The following is a 21,968-nucleotide window of genomic DNA, read 5'->3' as shown; positions in this document are numbered from 1 at the left end:
GCTAAAATTATATTCAAAAACTAAAAAAGAATTAAACATGAAATATATTTTTTATTTAAAGAAAAAATTTGAAATATTTTAAAAAAGAAAAAAGAAAGGCATAAACTTATCATTATTTTCATCAACAATTTTGTTTTAATATATTTTTCTTTTCTTTCCTTTACTTTTCTTTTCTATCCATTTTTTGCATTTCAAAACATAGCCTAAGGAAATGTTAGGTAGACGAAACTTTAAGGAGAGACCATTTTACGAACCAGGATATTGGCAATTGAGTCAATGGGATCTATGGTGAGCATGGAACAAAATTTCGATCGAAACCTGTCAAAACCACCGAGTTAACTCGATTTTTCAGGTTTTTGAGACGAGTTGAAGGGGGATTTTATAAAATCTCTGGATTCAATCGGGTTTCGATGGTTTCGACCAGTTTCTGGTGGTTTCGACCATATTTCGGTGGTTTATACACATATGCCCATCGAAACTAGGGGAAACTTGGCTTGAAACTAGGACATACAAATATTTATGCCAGAAATTTATCAGAAACCATCATTTAAGTAAATGTTTTTGTATTTGTATTTCGTTTACTTAAGATATTATTCATACATAAGCAAATACCATCTATTTGAATCCAATAAAAATAGTTAAAAAATAAAATTCCAAAAGCAAACAAAATCAACCCCCCCAATTCAAGAACAAAAACTGAATTTTCGACGGTAGGTGCAATTTTTAACTTTCTAATGCTGTGGTTTTTCTCAAATCTAAAAATTCCACAAATCTTAATATGATAAAACATTACTAAACACCAAAAGTGCGGTAAAATATTCATTTGTTTTGATGTCCAAAAGAATATTTTCATTCAGAGCGATTTCAACAGCATTCGCGCACACCAAATTAAGTTTGATTGGTACATAACTCCATCAATATAAATCAGATTTAAGCAATTTTGGACTTATTGGAAAGCTATCAAAACAAAGCTTTCTAACAAATCCGAGATTACTTAAATCTCATTTATATTGAAGAAATTATGTTCCGGTCAAACCTTATTTGATACTATGTCCAAGAACAATATACAGTATCAAACTTGGATCAAAACCACAAGTAATATTTTTAGTGTTCTCTATGTGAAATTAATGCATGGATTGAGTTTAAAGTGTCAAGAATAGGCAGCATAACAAGAATCAAGGCAAAGAAAAACAACTTCTGGGCCTCGAAACCAAAATTCGAGTTAGCCTGGAGAAAGTCCCAAGTTTCAACAGAGATATGGTCGAAACCGAGACGAACTCGTTTTCTAACTGATCGAAACCTAGTCGAAACCCGAGTTTTAGAACCTTGATAGTGAGTCAGCTTTCGAAAAAAATATTCATCACCAATTCACAGTTGAAGTCTTGTGCAATAAAGAAGAGCTTCAGACCCATGGACATGAACAATTGAACTAAGGAAGACCATAGATCTAAATCTATCCACACAATTAGAGGAAAATTATCTACTCCATTCCTACCCGGTCCATGTCCCCAAGTTCCTCTAATTGGGGGGAGTGAACCCCATCCAGGCTGTGTGTTCGAGTAGGGTGTAGGGTGGTCATTTCAGCCCCCTATTAGAGAAACTTAGGGAAATGGACCGAGCAGAGAAATGGAGCTGATAATGATCCCACATTTAGAGGACTTTAGACTTTCTAGAACCTTTGGTAGCAAAGAAAATTCTAGAGGAGCTTCTAGAAAAACCATGTACATAGCTAAGAAAAGGGAGAGGTTTCAAGACTTCTCCAAGAGGAAAATTATCCTTTCCAAGACTTTAGAATCCTCCACAAAGGAGGTGGAGAAGAACAAAAATATGAAAAAATTGCACTGACGAAGAATAAATCATCGAGAAAAAAATTGCACTGAAATTTTTCCAAAATCTAGAAGAGAAAAAAAAAGAGGGGGGGGGGGGGGAGGGATTAAAGTTAGAAGAAAAAGAAGAAATTGGTTGGAGAACAAAACAAAGGAGGTAGAGGTAACAGGCATGAGACAAAAAGAGGATAAACGTAGAGGAGTTGGGTTAGATTTATAAGGGCTAAGGGTGTCAATACCAAACAGAAATCAAACCGAACCATTTACACCAAAATTGAGATCAATTATTTGAACGATTTAAACCGAATCAAACCGTTTAACCAATTAGTATATGGGACGTTGTTTTCTAGGTGGGACACAGGGGTCACGCCACGCGCACCAGCCAATGACAGCACACGTGGTGGCACAAAAGGGGGTGGAATTTCCGTCATACTTGGGGGGCATGGCAGTCATTCCGGCCCCTGTTGTGCGTGGGAGTGGCCCCTACATCCCACACAGAAAACATTCTCCCTTATACATGGTAAGTAAGTCATCCATGGTTAGAATAAACAATTATGGTAAAAATAAATAAATTCCACTAAAAAATTAAGTGACATTCAAACCTTTTGAAAACAAAAATCGAACTTTTTAATAAACAGTTTCGATTTTAAATGAACTCTTCTCAAATCGAACCGAACCATTTAACAGGCGTAAGATCTACAGAGTATTTAGACTTCAACCCCTAGCTCCGATGCACCAGCTTTCTTCAACCCCTTTTTTATAATGCAGCTGGCACAATGAAGAAGTTCAAAGAAACCCTACATGTTATTGTAAGGGGTCATTTAGCTATGAGTAGCCTCCTGCGCCATGATTGAAACCTAATAACCTTTCATCAGTCACAAAATTGTAGCTGCTCATTTCACTAGATCCATGGCCACACAAATTCATCAGTTAGTTCACCTCATCCACCACCATTGTTCACCTTCCAAGTTCCAAAAACAGTCAATGAAGAGAGAACTACATAGCAGACAAAGTTGGAGGGATAGATCATGAGAGAGAAAACAAAGGTGGAGATCGAAAGGCCTTAGTTATGGTTTGCTCGAAGATCTGACAGCAATTCAAGCAATTAAGAGAGCGTTTGTAAAGGAGCAGAGATTTTTGGATTTGTAGTTTTGTAGATCCAAAGAAAAGAGCGATTAGAAAAGATGGATTGATAGACAGAGAGAATCAAACCTGGAGTAAAGGGGGATAGAGGGTGAAAGGAGAATCAAAGATGGATCGATTAAACCACAACACGACTCGCCCTGACCAGGTCTGATTCGCACTGAGTCACCAAGTTTTGGGAGGGTGATTCAGAAACCCTGGTTTTCCAACAATGATTTCAACCATATGGATATCTCAATAATAGTGCATATGTAACCACATATTAATTAGTTCAGAATTTTTCAATGCTTCATTTTGCCACTTGCTGAACTGGAAAGGCCAGTTATCCACATTACCCCAACGTAATTTAAATGTCCATGGCAACCATTTTAGGAGAATAATCAACCCATTCATCGCCTAGATTAGCAAATAATTCTTAGCAAAAATTTATGTATAAAGGGGATAACAAAAGAGTAACACAGTATTGCAAAATTGAAACGGAAAATAGGCCTTGTCAAACTTCTTTTCCTCTCTCACTTCTATCTATCTTAGAAATAGATATGAAGAATTTTTCAAACAAAAATTGGACTTTTCTGTAGGGCTAGACCCTATAGTCTTACACTTATCCCTCCGCAAGAATCCTAAGCACCTGATGCGTCATTCTTAGAACCATTAGATTCTCCCTCACTGGTGTCTCCTGCATCTAATCCATCCACCATTTTCTGAATCGAATCCATGTCTCCAGCCTCAGAGAAAGTATGTATCCGAAGGGTATCTACATCTTCACTGAAAACAACACAACGGATTGCAAAATCAATAAATTCAGAAGTGAAAACCCCATCACCTTTTTTTAAGAAATAGTGTAAGGGAAGAGGCCTACTCTATAACCCCAAATATCTCCTTAACGATTAGGGAGCTATCCCTTGAGCAGAACTCTGGAAGCTGTCTCAAAATGTCAAATAAAACGTTTAGTCAATTCAACAAGCAAAAGACACAATCTTCTAATCAACTTGGAATAACTTTAGCAACCCCAAATATGGAAACTCCAAATGCAATGATTGAAAATGTGAGATTTAAAAACCAAACTGAAAGTTATGGAACCTCAAGCAACTGAGTTTTAGCCCCAATTGATCAGAAAACAGTCAGGTAACAAATCTAGAAGCCTATTTGATGCACAATATATCCATATGAGCCCTATGAACCTCAATTTACAGGAGACCCACTCAAACAGACCAATCAATTGGCAAACCCTGTGTGGCACATAACAAACAATTGCTTGTGAAGACATTTAGGTAGTTTAAACAGTCTCAACCACAGAAACCTCCATTGTCGGTCGCTCCCCCAGTCCCAGCAACTTGAGATTAGATTGATTGCTTATAATGCAAAACCGACCTCGAAACCAGCAGGAGATCGGTTGCATCAGGATCAATACAATACATAAAATTAAATAACTGAAACTCTTTTTTTATTTCTATTCTCTATTTACATATGAAGAAGAACATCAACGGTTAGAAACGAAGAAGAAAGGGATATAGAAGGGGGGGAATAGGATCAGCTATCTCAGCCCATCATACTCTCAACCAGGGTTTCTCACCCACGGTATCTCACCGTTACCGCATCTCACAGCTTCATCAATAGCTCTTTTCCCTTCCATCTCTGTCTCTTTCTGTTCAGCCACATACATGTATTTATAGTAAAACAACCCAATCCTAATTTAGTTAAGAAACTAATTAATAAAACCTATAAAATAGAAACTAGACTGTAACTAGGATTCCCAATTACGATTACAACTCAAACAGGAAACTAAATAAGTGTCTAATAATAAAAATAACACCAAAACTCAACTCCTCTAAGACAGCAGTCCATATCAGCCCCCAAATCACTGTTCACGTGAACAGTGCATGAGGAACTGTTCACATGAACAGTACTTTTCTTCTTCTTTGGTCTTCGTCATGCTTCGACCTACATCAACTCTCCCCATCTTGAAAAAACTCGAGGAGTTAGACAAAGCTTCTTGTTGTGCACGTCCATCTTCATGACTGACCATAGTAGGCTCTGATACCAAGTAATGCCAAATCGACCTCGAACCAGGGAAACCAGTGGGAGATCGGTTGCAGCATGATCAATACGATAAAATGAATAAAATTAAATAACTGAAACTCTTTTTTTATTGTTATTTTTTATTTACATATGAAGAAGAACATCAAAGGTTAGGAAAGAAGAAGAAAGCGATATAGAAGGGGGAATAGGTTCAGATATCTCAGCCCATCATCCTCTCACCCAGGGCTTCTCACCCATGGTATCTCACTGTTGCTGCATCTCACAGCTTCATCAATAGCTCTTTTCTCTTCAATCTGTCTTTTTTCTGTTCAGCCACATACATGTATTTATAGTAAAACAACCCAATCCTAATCTATGTAAGAAACTAATTAATAAAACCTATAAAATAAAAACTAGACTCTAACTAGGATTCCCAATTGAGATTACAAATCAAATAGGAAGCTAAATAATAAGTGTCTAATAATAACAATAACACCAAAAATCAACTCCTCTAAGCCAGCAGTCCAGCCCCCCAATCATTGTTCACGTGAACAGTGTCGGGAGGTACTGTTCACATGAACAGTAACTCCCCTCTCTCTCTCTCTCTCTCTCTCTTTGGTCTTTTTCATGCTTCGATCTACATCAGCTTAACCATCGAAGTCTGACAACTTTAAGCCTACCCAGTAGAACAGAAGGCATATTTGTACAATACAAGAAGAATGTGTCTCAATACTCGCCTAACAAAGTGAAAATGCAATACCAGAAAAAAGCAGTAAATCAATATGGAGGACAGACTCAAATTATCTTCATCCATTTACCTCAGATAAATAATGAACCTTTCCAAAAAGGGCCCGTACAGCTAGTTTTCGCCTTAATCCCTTTTCTGTGTATCCCGAAATATCCATGACAACTGGTCCTGAAAAACATAGACGAGCTGTAAGCACAAGAAAGCATCATGTTGAAACCGATGTAACTAGGCTCTAATATTGATTCCTTTTTTCTTTTTCTTTTTTTCAAGAATAAAAATCTGTACCGTAGGCAGTTGATTTGTGTCTTGTCTAATAGTGGACATGCCAGGAAGAATACAAATTTTCATATTATAAAGAAACAGAAAAGGACAAGTAAGGTCAAGTACTATTGCCTACAGCATACCTATATCTATTTGCATGTGTGTAGATCTCTCTCTCTCTCTCTCTCTCTCTCTCTCTCTCTCTTGTAGATTTTGGGACTGTGTTAAACAATGATACACATGTTTATCCTCACAGACATGGAAGAACAACTCGGTCAAAGCCTGCAGTTTAGACCGAGTTTTCTCGGTTTCACAGCCTACCGCGACAGATGTGGGTTGACTTTATTTTCGACCTGGTTTCGCATGGCTTCGATAGGTTTCAACCATATTTTGGTAATTTCCCAGGTTTCGACCTGAACACCTATATAAATTCACTTATCCCCATTGAAACTTGAGGAAACCTGGCTCGAAAACCAGGCAGCCACTTATTTATGCCAAACATCAGTTAAGTAAATGAAATTATTCATATTTCATTTACTTAAGATATTATTCATAAATAAGCAAATACCCCCTATTTGAATCCAATAAAAATAGTTTAAAAAATCAAATTCTAAAACGATAAAAAGTCAAACCCCCCAGTTCAAGAACAAAAACTAGATTTTCGACAATAAATGCAATTTTCAACTTTTAAATGTTGGGGTTTTCTTAAATCTCAAAATTTCATAAATCCTAATATGATATAACACTGCTAAAAACCAAAAGAGCAGTAAATATTCATTTGTTTTGATGTCTAAAACTTATTTCCATTCAGAGCGATTTTAAACAGCATTCGCGCACACCAAATTAAGCAATCTTGGATTTGTTGGAAAGCTTTCAAACAAATCCAAGATTGATTAAATCTGATTTATATTGAAGAAGTTATGTTCTGGTCAAACCTTATTCAATACCATGTCCAAGAACAATGTACACTTGGGTCAAAACCACAAGCACTATTTTGAGTGTTCTCTATGTGAAATTAATGCATGGATTGGGTTCAAAATGTCAAAAATAGGCAGTACAACAAGAATCAGGGCAAAAAAAACAACTTCTGGGCCTTGAAACCAAAGTTTCGAGTTGACTTGGAAAAATGATGTGCATCAGCTGCAGGTGTAGGGATTCTTCCCTACACCAGCAGTAGGGTAGGTATAGGGTAGGTGTAGGGATTCCCCTACACCAGCACTAAATTGTGGGCTGTAGGTTAGGGTTTTTATTTGGTTTTTTAATTAGTCATTTATTTTGAATTGAGTTGTAATCCTAATTAAGATTCCTAGTTTAAGTTTGAATCCTAGACCTATTTTGAGTCCTATTTTGAGTATGTTTTTCTATTCAGCCATAATGCTATAAATACGTAAGAGCTCTTGAGAGCCCTCCACGATTTTGATGAATAAAGAAGCTTTGCAGTTTGCAAATTATTGTCCTGAGATGGGCTGTGAGGGTGAGATACCCAGGCTGAGATAGCCTTTCCCTTTCCCCCGTCTTCTTCCCTACTTGATCTCTACTCTCTTTCTATTTTCTGCTTTGTTCAAGAACCTGCAACCAAGCAATCGAGTGAGCATTCTGGACATTTGACTCAAGCTTGAAGAACCTTGACAAACTATAGCAACACAGATTCGATTGCTGATCTGAGGGAGACAAACCAGAGTTGCCGACTGCTGCTATTTTCTATCTTCTGCTGAAGATTCGAAATCCAGATCTCAGTTGTCCTACATCCAATAGGAGTGAGGTTTGGAGAGCTGTTTCTGCCCCATTCAAGCTGCACTCGACCTGCCTTTGAAGAGCTGTTGAGCACAGATTAAACAGATCTGGAATTTTTCCTCCTGGGTTCAATCGGCTGGCTGTTTAGGTTTTCTCTGCTGCAAATTTCAAGTTTCTATATCTCTGCAAATAATCTTCTGTTCAGACTGTTATTCGAAGGACTTATTTCTTCCTCAGAGGACTCCACTCGATCCAGGTTAGAGATCTATTCGTTGGCTGAAAAAAACCCCAATTTCTAACCTTCTACTTCTGATTCTACCTCTATTTCGGTGGACTGTTAATTACTATTGCTCTGCTGGACTATTTGGATCTGCTGTTGAGGGTTATCTTTTGGGGTTAGGGTTGATTACAACCTAGCCTTACATTAAGAAAGTACCAGGTTTCGACCGAGATATGGACGAAACCTGGGAAATCTCGGTTTTTGGCTGGTCGAAACCAGTGTCGGCACTGAGTTCTTGATCCTTGCTCACAGAGTTATTCCATTTTCTCTGTCCATTTTCCAATTGCTGGGAAACATACAATGAAAAATGACCCTAAAGCCAAAATTAGCTATTAATTCTCCATAGAAAACTATAATCTTGTTCTTTACCCTATCATTCCCATCCTTGTAATGGATTTGCGCAAACTTTTGCCTACTCCAGCATAAGTCCTAGAAATTGAGCAGGTGATTGGTTATGATTCTGAGAATGGTCTATGACAGAGCTTGATGGCCCTCAAAAATCAACGAAAATTTCTGATCATCACCTAGTGGAGTTGAAGCAATACATCCGAAGCCTGATTGTTATTAAAGTATTGATGTTCCAATTCCCTGAACCAAATCCAAGTCTTTTGACACATAAGGAGATTTACATTGACATGATAAAAAAAGGTGAAATTGAGGAAATTTTGCAAACAATATGGAAAAAAAGTCATAATACTCCATAACCAGTTCAAAGAGCTTTTCAACATCGAAAATTTACTTAAATTCTTTGCAGAAGATCTGCAATAAGAATCTTATTCTTTTCTTTCTAATCAGCTGAACCAGTAAATGACTGTAATTAACAGTCCACTCTTCCAGTTGGTGAGAGGTGAAAGTTGATTAGACCCCAAGATTTTAACCAAATAATCCACATCTAACATCAAAAGTCTAAAGCTCCACATTGCTCGCCTTTGTTAATCTGCATGCTTTAGTTTCTTCGCCCAAAACTCCAAATTGCTGAGTAAGGTAGTCAGGCTATTAGGACCACTTACCATAGGCCTGAATGATCATATGAACCTCCTTACACGTCTTTTCTTGGGAAAATATTTACTTGGTCAATGACTGCCCCTAAAGATTGTATGACCATTGTTTGAACCAGACACTATTTTTCATCTATAGCGTATACTATACCCCTGTAGATGCATTTTTTCCTACTGGGATAGGGGAAGCAAATAAATGTTGACTGGATAATATACCCATGCTTTATATGCTTAACAAAAATCACACACACACACACTGTATATATAAATAAATAAATATATATATATCTCACAAGGACCACATAGCAAAAACAGTGGTGCAATATGTTACCTTTGTCTCGCACAATTCGCCTTGAGATCTCATTTAGAATTTCAGCAACCGTGGCATCATCCAACATTGAAGCTTTTCTGAGTTGGATTAGATCTGCAACCACGTCTGCATTGAAGGGTCTTTCATTCATCACATACCGGATGTACTTCCGCAAAATTTCCTCCATGTCAAAACCTGTCTGGCTATAAACTAGGCTATTGTATAAAGGCCAAAATAAAAAACTGAAAAATGAAATGAATTCATCATATAATAAAGCAATATGGCTCTGCAGTATCCATCTAAAACAAAACATGCCTCTGCTATACAAAGGGCACCATTGAAGGGGTGTTTCAACCAAGATTAGAGAAGGCTGCCATAAATAAGGTTTCTAGTGCCAACAAACAATCAAATCAAAAAAATTCAGCCATCCTCTAGGGAGAAATCTGGACCTTCCGTCATACTTTTGACTTCCTATAAGAATGTGAAGTTCCAATCAGGTCAATTTTGACCAGGGATATTCCAAAGGTGCACCATCACTAACGATGACCACAGTACACACTCCGTCACTCCCTGGAGCACATTTTAAGTTGTAAAAGAAACTCTGAAGCAAAACACAAGGGAACACAAAATACTACAATTTCATTTCCAAGAAGCACTCCTCTCCAATGGAAGTTTCTTGCAAACCCAAAGTTCCCACCTTCATCACCCCACCCCAACAACACCCCCCCCCCCAAAGGAAGAAAAAAAAAAACTAGATTGAAAATTTCAGCTACACCTCAGGTGCAGTATAAATCAGTGTATCACAGACAGCCAAAGGAAGCAATCGGACCATCCAAACCACCTGTAAAGGATGAACAGTCCAATCCCAAATGAAACTTTATTCATAGGTTAGAAATATGTTTGCTCAATGAAATGTCCAATTTGCATAGCCATATCATTTGAAACATTCAAACCTGTCAACCAAACGGTTGGATTGTGGGCAAATCTTTTGTGAAATTAAGAGCTGAATTTTATTTAGACAAACACATGGGTTACAATACTTGAACCCTTGAACAATCTTGCATGCCAACAACCTTTAGTTGATCGGTAAAGTTTGTTATATATTTCATCTAGCCATAATTGGTTCCAAATTTCCTTCTCAAAAGAAAAATAAATAAATAAAAGAAACCCCCAATTTAGGATTGTTTGATTCAGATTATGGACATGCACTTTCTATTATCTTGTCTCTTTATATTAAATGAATAATTTTATAGGGTGAACAAGCATATAGGCAGCTTTCATAGTAAGGAAAACACGATATTTGGGCATTGATTTTCAAATTATTTAAAAAAAAAATCATAGGTTTGTTAAACTAAGGGCCACTCTTACATGTATAGGCATTTAGCTGTTTTATACCACGTGTTAGCAAAGCAAGTCCAAGGAAAAAATCTACAATAAATTTAGGATAGAAAGGGATCATTGAGGTAGGGTTACAGTGAGCCAGCATATATGCAAGAGACACACACAAACAAAGCAACATTCAAGTGCCTAGTTGTGACCATAAAAGGACAGTAAATGGAAAAGTGGAAACTTTGCAATCAATAAATATTAAGAATTGGTTCCTTGCGTACAAGAAAACCACAATGTTCAGGACTGTAACTACAACATATGTGAATTATCTCACCTTTTGCATAAGCACCTTCAGAGATGAATGTTGTACTTCATGCCTTCCTTTCTGAAGCAACTCATCTATCGATTTGCATAACACAGCATTCTTGTTCACCTAAAAAAACGATTCAAAAGAATGACATGGCAGAAATGCAGAACTAGTACTGCAAAATGAAGCTTAAATGAGGGTACAGTAGAACAAGTTAAAGTACAATTTTTTTAAGTCTCAAAGAAGGTGATTGCTTGAACAGTTAACACACACATTTTCAACTTCTCACCCATTAGCAGTGTACTGCGGATCTATGGTGGCAGATTCACTGGTATAAGCATCCTCCCTGTGGGGTGGCAATGGGTTGGTCAGGCTGTGAATCCTGTGATGTACACAAACATTACAGCAAGCATTATAATCGCAAAGCTAAGAAGAACCAGGCACATACTTAGGCCCATGTTTCTTCAACTTGACTTTGATCCAGGCCAGACCAAGCCCATGTGGTCTGGGTTTTAGTTGGTTCACTAAAAACCAGAATCATGGGGGACTTACTGTAGTTTCTATTTTGAGTTTTAATTAGATACTACTTAGATATTATCTTTCCTTTTATTCATGTTTCTTATTGTACAAGGGTCCAAATATATCCGTGAGACTTCTTTCTTATTTATTTTCTATGTTTGTTAGAGTGCTACCAGCACCTCTATATTGTAAGGGCCATTGTGTCCATACCCACGATTTTTATGAATGAATAAGCGTGGTTTTATGCCATGGCTGCTGTGAGATGCAGTTGAGAGGTGTGAAATCTTTTTGGTTAGTGAGAGACTGACCAAGGCCATAGGTGAGAGGAATTGGTCATATCCCCCTTCTTCCTTCTCCTTTCTCTTATATCCCTCCTCTCTTTAGTTTCTATTTCTAAGACTGCTACAAGGCCTGATCAGAGAGGCATCGATCAGTAATGTTGTTGTTGCTGTTAACAACTTGAAGAGCTGCTCCCATCGAGTTCTGTCCAAGAGATTGAAGACCACTGTACTGCTGGCGGCACTGTTCTGTTGGGATCCTGGGCACAACTAACTTCTGGTTCTCCTAACTTCAGTTGTAGCCGACAGATCCATTCTATAATTTGAAGGTGTAATGCTGTAGGTCGAAGCATGAAGAAGTGAAGGACTAAAATAGAAGTCAGAAAAAGTTACAGCTCACGAATTACTGTTCATGTGAACAGTACTCGAGCTGCTATTCACATGGTACTTTTCACGTGAACAGTGTCACAGCCATATTGCCTTGGTGGGAATGTTATTAGAAGATCATGTGGGCCCAAGACCAGATTGCATGGAGGCTTTATTAGAAGATTCAATTTTGTCTATGCATGGGGGATTCAGGAGTTCAATTTTGTTTCTTTTTTAAGTTGAATTGGGTAACAAGTTAGTGAGTTATTTAGGCACCGCTTGATAACATTCCCAGAAACAGTTTCAGGTGTTCTTTTATGCTGAGAAACACACCAGAGCACAAAAACTGCTTGATAACCACTGTTCTTTATAAATTGTTTTCTGGAGCATAAATCAGAATTTCTACTCTCCAGAAGACATTTTACAGAACATGTCTTACATGTTCTGATTCAAAAGTGTGCCCGATAATTTTAACCCAACCCCACCCCAAAACCTAACACTATTCTTCAACGAAGGAATTCTCTCGCTCTCTCGTCGCTCTCTCGATCTCTCGCTCTGATCTCTCGCTCTCTGTGGGTTCTCCTACAGATCAATCCACGGCGGCTTGGGACAATCTCGCCGTCTAGCTATTTCTTTGCCAACGAGCAAGAACCCTTAGCTCTGGTCTTCTCCAACGGGCACAAGAAACCCTTGCTCTGGTCTTGCTTCCTGCCATTCTTCTCCACCGAAACCGAATCGAAGGCATCTTGCGACGTCGTCTTCTCCAACGAGCAAGAACCCATAGCTCTGATCTTCCCCAACGAGCACAAGAAACCCTTGCTCTGGTCTTGCTTCTTACCATTCTTCTCCACCGAAACCGAATCGAAGGCATCTAGTGGGTAGAACAAATCTCCATTTTACTCAGGTATACCTCTGCTCATCAAATTGTTCTTCTTCGTCTGTGATCTTCTTATCCTTCTTCCTTTGGTCAGACTCTTCTTCTTCTTCTATTATTTTTTTGTACTCTGATTTTTGCAGAAAAACCCAAAAAAATCAGAGTATTTTTTTGTACTCTGATTTTTTTGTGTATTTTCATTAACCCTCTATATCGGATTTGTTTGGTTGGATTTGAACAGTTAGATTGCTTATGAATGATTAATTTCTGGTTTGATAGACTCTACTCTTGGAACTTGGTTTTATTACTTTTTTTCCCCTTATCCCTGTCTGGTTAAATGTGATTTCTCTCTCTGTAATCCGTTCAGGCTGAGCTTTGTTTTCAATTCTGCCAATACTAGAAGCTGGAACAGAAAAATAATGGAGTTTTTCTTTATTTTGTATTTAAGATGTTGGACTTTTAACATTGAAATGTTCAATAATTATAAAAAAGAAAAAGAAAATAAAGCTTTGTTCTGTGTTTGATCCTCGACCTTCACTGCTAAAATATTGGTCTGTTGAGCATGAATTGTTCAAAAGCTTTAGTTCGAACACCAGTAACTTAATGGATTTCTTGCAATTGTACAAAACTAGAACCAAGCAGTGACTTACAGCTTCATTTGGGGCCATTTTCTGTTTCAAAACCGAACCATGGTTCAGTTTCTGCTTCACTTAAAAGAATCAGTTCGTGGGGTTCAGTTTGGGTTGTTTCAATTTATTTTTATTGTTTATTTCCTTGTTTGTAAAGTATTGACTGGGTCCTGTTTGAATAGAACTCTTCCTTCATTATTCAGCTGTTCATAGCATAGTCAGTTATGCTAATAATCCACACAAGAACCCAATTTTAATGGCATCTTTAAAATTTGACATATTTTTATACCTACTTTGGTAAGAAAAGGATTTTACAAGATCTTTTTTTGGTATAATTGAAAAAAAAAAATGGCATTATCGTAATTAACATCAAATAGGAAAGAAATTTTTTAATTACAATGTTTGAAATACAATATTCAAGATAAATATTATTAAAATACATTATTCAAGATAAATTTTATTCAAATTGGTCACATTTCCAAAACAGAAACAAATTTTATCAAGCACTAATGGTGTTCATTCGTCTTCTGGAAACATTTCCAGAACAGGTTTACCAAGCAGGTAAAAAACAGTTTCTCAGCAAAGAAAATGAAAAAAAATGTGCTGCGCAACAAAAAAATGTTTTCTTGTTGCGCAGCACACTTCCAGAACAGAAACACCAGGTAAGGTTATCAAGCGGTGCCTTAGTTAAGTTGCTTTCCTTTTAATTTCAGCATCTTTGTTTCTATTTTAGTAAGTCAATATTGTCCCTGTAATAGTTGTCTAACAACAACTAAGTTAGAGTTACTTAGGCCGCAAGTTTTATCTTTAGTAACTTAGTCCTATATATTGTAATAGACCCAGGGGGTCTCCTCAACGATTTAGTTGATGAATGAATGCTTGCTTTGGCAGTTTATGTGTCCTGACTCCTGTGAGAGGATGAGAGGCTGAGAGAGACCCCCCTCCCCCTATCTATTCTATCTTCTTCTTCACCCTCCAATCGATCTCCTCTGCTGCTGGCTGCTGCTACTGTGAGACTGCAACAAACCGCTGCCGGCAATACTTGTGAAGGTCTAAATCAACTCTTAATCACCACCCAAGTCTGCTGCTGTTGCACAGTGCTGATAGAAGAACTGCTGCACACCTGCGGTTCATGTTTCCTGCCCAGATCTGCTGTAACTAGCCATTGGAATTGGCTAATTTTTGGAGCACAAATCCCCCTCAACATCCTCTTCACTCGATCCAAACCTGGATTTGTTCTGCCGGTTGGTTTGGGTTTTTATTCACTAAGTTACTAATTCGGAATTTAGTTTCTATTTCGGTGTCCTACTGATATCTCTACATCCAGCCATTAATTTGAGCTGAGATTTTTAGGGTTTCATCCTCCCTACTAGACCTCTATTTGGTAGGAATATCAGGACCATACAAGTTGGGTAACTGCTATTTTGGAAGTTGTCAATTTTATGGTGTTGAACCCTATTTCTAGACCTGTGGCTGCAGTGTTTTGACTGCCTTTGAATGTGAGATTGGTTTATCATTTGTGGGTTATCTTTGGGGTTCGGTTACCTATAATCTAGCCTTACATTATGTAATCTCTTCATTAGCCTCCTTATTTTATAGTGATCTCAGCTACATCCAGCGGCTGGATCTGCCTAAGATCTGTAAGTTGCTATATTTCATTCCTAGATTCTAATTCCATTAGTAGGCGGTTGCACATCCAACCATCAATTCTTGAAGATTTTCTGAATTCATAAGGAGTATAACAGTCCATTCCATTGACATAAACTGTGGTTTCAATCGGGTGGTACTGTGGGATTAGTTTTTAGCTACTTACTAAATCTGGTTTGAACTTGTAACCTGTGTTCTGTTCATCAGTAGACTGAGATGATTTAAGGGGTGTCTAACGTAACCAAGACCTACTACTGATATTAATTTGGGGGTATTCGACCCTAGGGTTTGAGAATTATACATAGTTACTAATTTTGACAGCAAGTTGCCATTTACTTTGACCTACTGTAATTGTTAATCCAACCATTGGATTTCTATTAGCTTTGGAGGGTCAAGTACTTTTCTGTGTCTTTATTGTTGACCTATTTTGGGTCTAATCCAAGCCCTAATACTGTGGTTATCAAGTCCTCTATACTATTGTTGAAGTGTAACCAACAGTCCTACGGTTTAGTGAGCATAGGCCCCATTAGGCTGACAACACTGATAAAAACCAAGGGCCCAAACCCCGCCCAACCTCTGATTAATCAAATTCAGAAGTGTGAGCTTAGAGTGGATTGGGTGGCCAGGCTGCTCAATAAAATGCCATGTCAGTTTCCTTCTGGGTATGACAGTTAAAAACCAAACTTCTACCAGACCTGTTTAATTGTTGGGGACCTAGGGTATAGCTAACAATGGCTCCTCATGTCAGGTTCTGCCATCTCTAGTCTGACTTGCAAGGAGGGAACAGATCCAAAGAGAACCAAAAACTTGACCATTGAGCTCATACAAGCCTAGTGGACCAGCTAGCTTTAAGTAGACAGGATATTATTTAGTTTTCCATTTTTTATATGCATAGCTTTTCTTCGGTTATAATTTGTTTTCTTTCCTTCTTATATATATATATACACATTAATTAGTAGTAGTTGGTCTATTCTTTATTATTTTAAAAGCCCATACTCTATGGATAACTTAGTAGTATGATTGCTTTGGGGTTCTTTGTTTGCGTGTGTGTTTGTTGAAAAGATGTAGTGATGCAGAGCTGAAGCACTATATCCGCAAGAAGAAGAGGAACAAAAAGCTGTCCAAGTAGTAGTAGTAATAGTATTTCCATACTTGGTTTATTTTTAGTGTTTTGTGTTTTTTAAATTGAACCGGCCCAGCCTGGTTGAACCAGTGGTTCAATTTAAGTGACTTGAGCCACCCTTTTATTTATTTTTTTTTACTTTTTGTTTGGACCACACCTCCCACGAATTTAGAAGGGGGAGGTGGTGTTAGAGTAAGCCGGCGAGGAGTATTTACACTCCTAGGCTGATTAGGAGTATGGCCTATGGCCACTGTAAATAAAGTAATTCGGTCGGGGGTATACTAATCTCTGAATTTTTTAAAAATTGCTCAAGCTGCTACTTGCAACTTTGTTCTCTCCTTTAGTAATTGCTTTGTGTCTGATCAAGGCTAGAGGGATTGGTGTCTGATCCAATCGACACCTGGCAGTGTGAAGCCCGGGTGGTTCTAGTGAAACTCTTCTTCAAGTTCAAGTTCAGGATTCAATTTTTATTCAAGTTATACCACCAAACAAGCTGCTGCCAGTTTGAACCTGCAATTACAGTGAGTTTAAACTATTCCCAACCCCCATTATTCTTCTCCTTAACCTCTACAGCCCCAACCCTAACTTTCCCCCATTTGTTTTTGAGTTTTCCAAAACCCTAAAACCTCCACAAACCAAACCAACCATCAGATTCTGCCCATACTTGGACCGAATCACTCTCACACCCTAAGGAGAGTTCGATCCAAACCCTAGCCCAAACTGACCATCCTATAACCCTAGAATCCCCCATATTCCTGTTTTCAAAAACCCAAAAAACTTAACCCTAACCTGCTGCCCAGTCAAGTTTACATACTTCCCTCCATCAAAACATATCAGGACCTTCACTGTTAGACTCCCCTACATCAACTTGACATAACCCACACATCAACCCTAACCCTAACCCTAACCCTAATTTCACCAAAAATACCTAGTTTAGCCTGGCCAATTGAGTATTCATAGCAGACCCTAGTTTACTGGCTCCTAGTTTAACTTTTCAAACCTAGGACTACATTATGTAGGCTGATTAATGAAGGTGATGCAGGTTCATCATAGATATTGGCTTATTTCTTTAGAAATAGGCCTAGGGTTGGGTTATATACATGTTGGGCATTTGTTCCCAAGGGTTTTCTATGTATTAGGCCACTTTAATGAGCCTAAACTAGGGGTACATAGGTTGCATACGGGATTAGCCCAATACTTAGTTTATTTTTATGTTTTCTAATTGAACCGGTTCAAATTGGTTGCATCCAATTGGTTCAATTTAAGTGATCATGTGACTTGGTTGAGTGGTCATGTGACAATTTAAGTGGTCATGTGATGTAAGTTGGGCTGGATTAGGACTCTATAAGTCCAGCTATGTTTTGAGTCTATTTCCTTTAATATTTTAGTTTCCTAGTCAATTTAAATTACCTAATAGGTTAGGGATAGGATTAGGCCATTCCTTTTTAGTGTCTAAGTCTATTTTTTAGTATTCTATATAAGTTTGTAAGGGAGGCCAGCATTGTACACGAATTTGGTTAATGAAAAAAGCTTTTGCTTGTTGGCTACCATTGTTGCTGCTGCTGTGCTCCTTGTGAGTGTGCATCCTTATGGCTCTATCAAGGTGGAAAGGGACTGGTGGAATCCGGTTGACTCCTTATGCCGTGACGGCTGAGAGGATCTTCTTCAAATTCAAAGGTGGTTTTATCCTTCACAACTGTCGAAGCTTGCTGCCAGTGGAATCTCCAGTAAGTTTGACGCCAAAATTCTTCTTCTAATCCTCTAATCCTTTCCCCCAATTGATCCCCTTTATTTTTTGTTTGAATCCCATAAACCCTAACTCCATTAAAGCCCAAAACCTGCAACTCAATTCTGTCCAGAATTGCAGAATTTCAAAACTCATCCAAACCCTAACCTTTTTATACCATATTGACCCCCTAGACCTGCCCATTAATACCCTATAAACCCCATTCCCAAATTCCCATCCTAAACCCTAATTTTGCCCTAAAACAGCCCCTAATCAGCCCCAAACAGCAGGCTTGACCAGACCTTGCTTTTATCTGGCTCCTAGTAGGATTATCTCCTATTCTAGGACTACATTAGAAGGTCTTTGGGCTTTTGTTTCAGCCTCTTGGAATTTTGGTAAAGCACCATAGTATTCGTCCTCTTTTTGCTTCACACAAGGCTTTCAATAAGACAACCTTCATTCAAGTAGGAAGACAATGGGAGTAAGCTCTCAACCCAATTACAACTCACAGCCATCGTTATTGGTTCCGAGCTAACTGGCCCAGAAAAGTTCTAAAGGCCAACTAATTTCTACAATTTGCTTTAAAATTGCATCTTCACTTCTGGACAATTTCATCTATGGTATTATTATGGTTTAACTTCATTAGCCTACTCTTATTTTGGATCACTGACTGACTAACATCTACAGCCATTTTGATATAGTCAAATTGGTAATTTTTTTCTTCAGCATTATGTCTTCACTTTTCAAACCTCTTCAACACTCTTTCCCATGTAAGACTTCTTGTATTCTGTCTTGATGAAATAGTTTGAATAGTGTAGATTCTATTTTGGTCTACCTTCAGTCCAAATTCAACCAACCTCTCAATATCTCGGGATCTCCTAAATAACAGGATCCTCCCACCCCCTCCCATTAATGTCCATTACCTTGTGTGAGAGAACAAAATCCAAAATTGCAAACTACTTTTTTCACTTGCATCCAAGCAATACATGCTTGTCTAAATTCTCTATCTATAAAAATTATAGTTTATATTAACAAAGAACTATGCACTTGATTGTTATCTCTTAAATTAAAATCCTAAAGGTTTTATGAATTATTATTCTTACATTTAGGTTTTTTTTTTTTTTTTTTTGGGGGGTGGGGAAGGGGGGGTTGTGGAGAAGCAACAGTCTTATATCTAAAATTTATAAGGCAAGGCGACCTCTTCTATCTTGAAAATTAAAGCCACCAATCGAAAATGGAAATTTCATAGCTGAAAGAAAGAAAAAAAAAGATATTTTCTCGATTCTCATAAGCCATAAGCATACACTCAACGAATTTAAGATTTTGAACCATAACAGATGGAAAAGAAACAAGAAAACTCACCAATTTTTTCCTTTTCTCCTTTGGGGAATTGAACTTCCGGACAGTCTTGACAAATGCGATAACAAAAGTGATACCAGTATAAACCAACGGTAAAGCGAGAATCCACGGCAATGAACTACTACCGACCCTGGGCCCAGGAATCGCCTGCGTTACCGACCCCGTGAATTCCACCAGGTCCATCGCCTTCTCCTGAAGCCAAGGCAAGTCGTCCTCTACTTCTTCCTCCACTTCTTCTTGGGGTTTTTCGCCACTAGGGTTCGTTTGCCCTTGCTGGGTCACTGCCGTTTCTTCGGTTTTCCTTTTCGCCATTGTTGAGAATCGGAGAGTGGTGGTCGTAGCTCTTTGTCTCTGCCGAGTGAGAATGGATAGGGATGAAAGATTAGGGAAAGATAATGAGCTACCATTTGGAGGAGCACCTAGGTGCCAATTAACCGCACCAGTGAACGAAGCTCCAATAAGCTGCGAAGAAGCCATAGATCAATGTAAGTGCCCCTTCTTCAGCAATGAGCGACCACCCCTTCTTTCTATCTTCGTTAGTGCAATTAATAACGCCTTGTACTTGGGTTTTATCGTTTGAACACGGCACTCGGATGCTCTGTGTTAACCCCTCGGTAGGATTATGACTCTTATTTTCCCCCCTGGGTAGGCCTGAATGGTGTATTGCCGGCCTTCAACTGTATAACTATAAGCCTAGGGAGTAGGGAACTAGGGATCAGGGTTTTAAAAATTGGGAATCGGGTCGAAGTATCGGTCGATTTGGATCGGAATCTACCGTGATCAATCCTGATTTTCATTGACACGGCCGATTCATACCCAAAACCCTAAAAAAAGACACAGGAGCCAGCGGAATTACTGTCCTATCCCCATGAAATAAAAAATCTCATAGAGACATAGATGCCTTGTGCACGCTCTTAGTGGCCCCTGCACTGGTGTAGGGACTACACAACTACGCATTGATCTCTTGCCCTTTATTTTATAAAAAGTTATCTGAGCCATCAAAGGAGGGTATGTTATCACCCTATTTGTCTCTCTCTTACTCGTATATTATGACCTTACTACCCATGTACAAAACCGTTCCTCACACCTTGTTGGTGAGCAAAAAATAATCCTCTTCAATTCCCTAAAGCTCAGCAGTGCTAGGTGGAGATACCAACACGTTGAGCTCGGACCGTTGGATGTCTGAGCTGCCACGTGTCGGCATCCCCACCTAGCACTGCCGCACTATCGAGCTTTAGGAATTGGAGAGGATTAAAATCCGTTGGTGAACTCCTCCATGATGCTTGCTTAGAAAACCCACTCCCATTTTAATTATACATTTGCTTCTTAGAGCCATCCTTATTTAATTAGGTAGAGTGTTTCTTGTCCAGGAGCATAACCTAGCTAGTGGGAAAAAACCACAAGTGCCCCAAAAAATTATTTCAGAGGCGGATACGTCATTTTAGGGGAGGGGAGAAGACAGAAAGAGAGAGGAGCATTGTGGAGTCTATGCTCTCAACAAGAATCATTTTCCCTTTAATTTAATTTAGGGAAGTAGTTTTCTGTCTGGGAGTGTGGCCTACACCGGCCAACACTCTCATGTGTCTATCTCTCTCCTCCACAAAACAAAGGGGCATAGGTGTCTTTTCATATGGAGAGGAGAGAGGTAGACCCATGGGAGTGCTGGCGTAGTCTACACTCCCGGACAGAGTTCTTTTTCCCTTTAATTTATGTAGGATCTATTTTTTATGTATCGATGATCAAATGGTTCATTCGGTAGGGGTGGGTTTTGGTATTTCAAGGGGCTTTTGTCTCCATCCAAGGGTTGAAGTACAACTATGCACCATGCATGTTCGTACTTGAAACTTTTTCCTTTAATTTAATAAAAGTATGTAGGTAGTTTTTTTCATAGGACGATGTTCTCTGCCCAAGATGCACGGGGCGCCCAAACACATGGGGCGGGATGAGGCGGTCATTTTAGTCATTCAAGGGGGCGAGGCAATCATTTCGCCACCCCATGTGTCTGGGTGCATCAGAATATTTTTCCTTATTTCATTTAGTGATGACTATACCTTCATTTAAACTTCATATGTTGATAGGCATGTAAGGTACCACTACAATGGGTCTAACACAATGATCAAATATTTTATAGATCCATGAGGAAACGATGTCACAATATACAACTCTAAGTCCACATGGTGTTCTTTGGTTTCAACCAAATGTCAAATTTGGTTGCTCATCTTAAACATGTGACTTATATTTTAATCAATTTAATTAAACATGTCACTTATATTTTAATCAATTTAATAAAAAAAAAAAAGAAAAAGAAAATAGGTTGGCACGCCGCAAGGTGCCCAACATGTGTCATCATCTCTCCTCCCCCTTTGGAAAAGAGTTACTTGTCCTCCTATGTCCAACCCTGTAATTGGTGCATGCGACATTTACCAAAAGCTATCGGCATGCCCAACCCTCTCCAAAAAAAGACTTATACTTTATCAAAGTTTATTTTTGTA

The 21,968-nt window shown here is 38.4% G+C and overlaps 1 protein-coding gene across 1 annotated transcript; it reads right to left on the bottom strand.

Annotated features, from left to right (window-relative positions):
- Positions 1-3,357: 3,357 nt before the first annotated feature.
- Positions 3,358-20,021, bottom strand: LOC122651791. Its single transcript, XM_043845328.1, has 6 exons — positions 19,480-20,021; positions 10,983-11,081; positions 9,341-9,518; positions 5,807-5,904; positions 3,829-3,890; positions 3,358-3,734 (listed from the first exon to the last, which is right to left on the bottom strand). The coding sequence occupies exons 1-6, from the start codon at positions 19,951-19,953 to the stop codon at positions 3,590-3,592; spliced, it is 1,056 nt and encodes a 351-aa protein (XP_043701263.1). The 5' UTR covers positions 19,954-20,021; the 3' UTR covers positions 3,358-3,589.
- Positions 20,022-21,968: the final 1,947 nt, after the last annotated feature.

Source organism: Telopea speciosissima, chromosome 2, assembly GCF_018873765.1.
Source record: "Telopea speciosissima isolate NSW1024214 ecotype Mountain lineage chromosome 2, Tspe_v1, whole genome shotgun sequence".
In the NCBI taxonomy this organism is placed as follows: Eukaryota; Viridiplantae; Streptophyta; class Magnoliopsida; order Proteales; family Proteaceae; genus Telopea; species Telopea speciosissima.
This window is presented reverse-complemented; position numbering and strand designations above follow the sequence as displayed.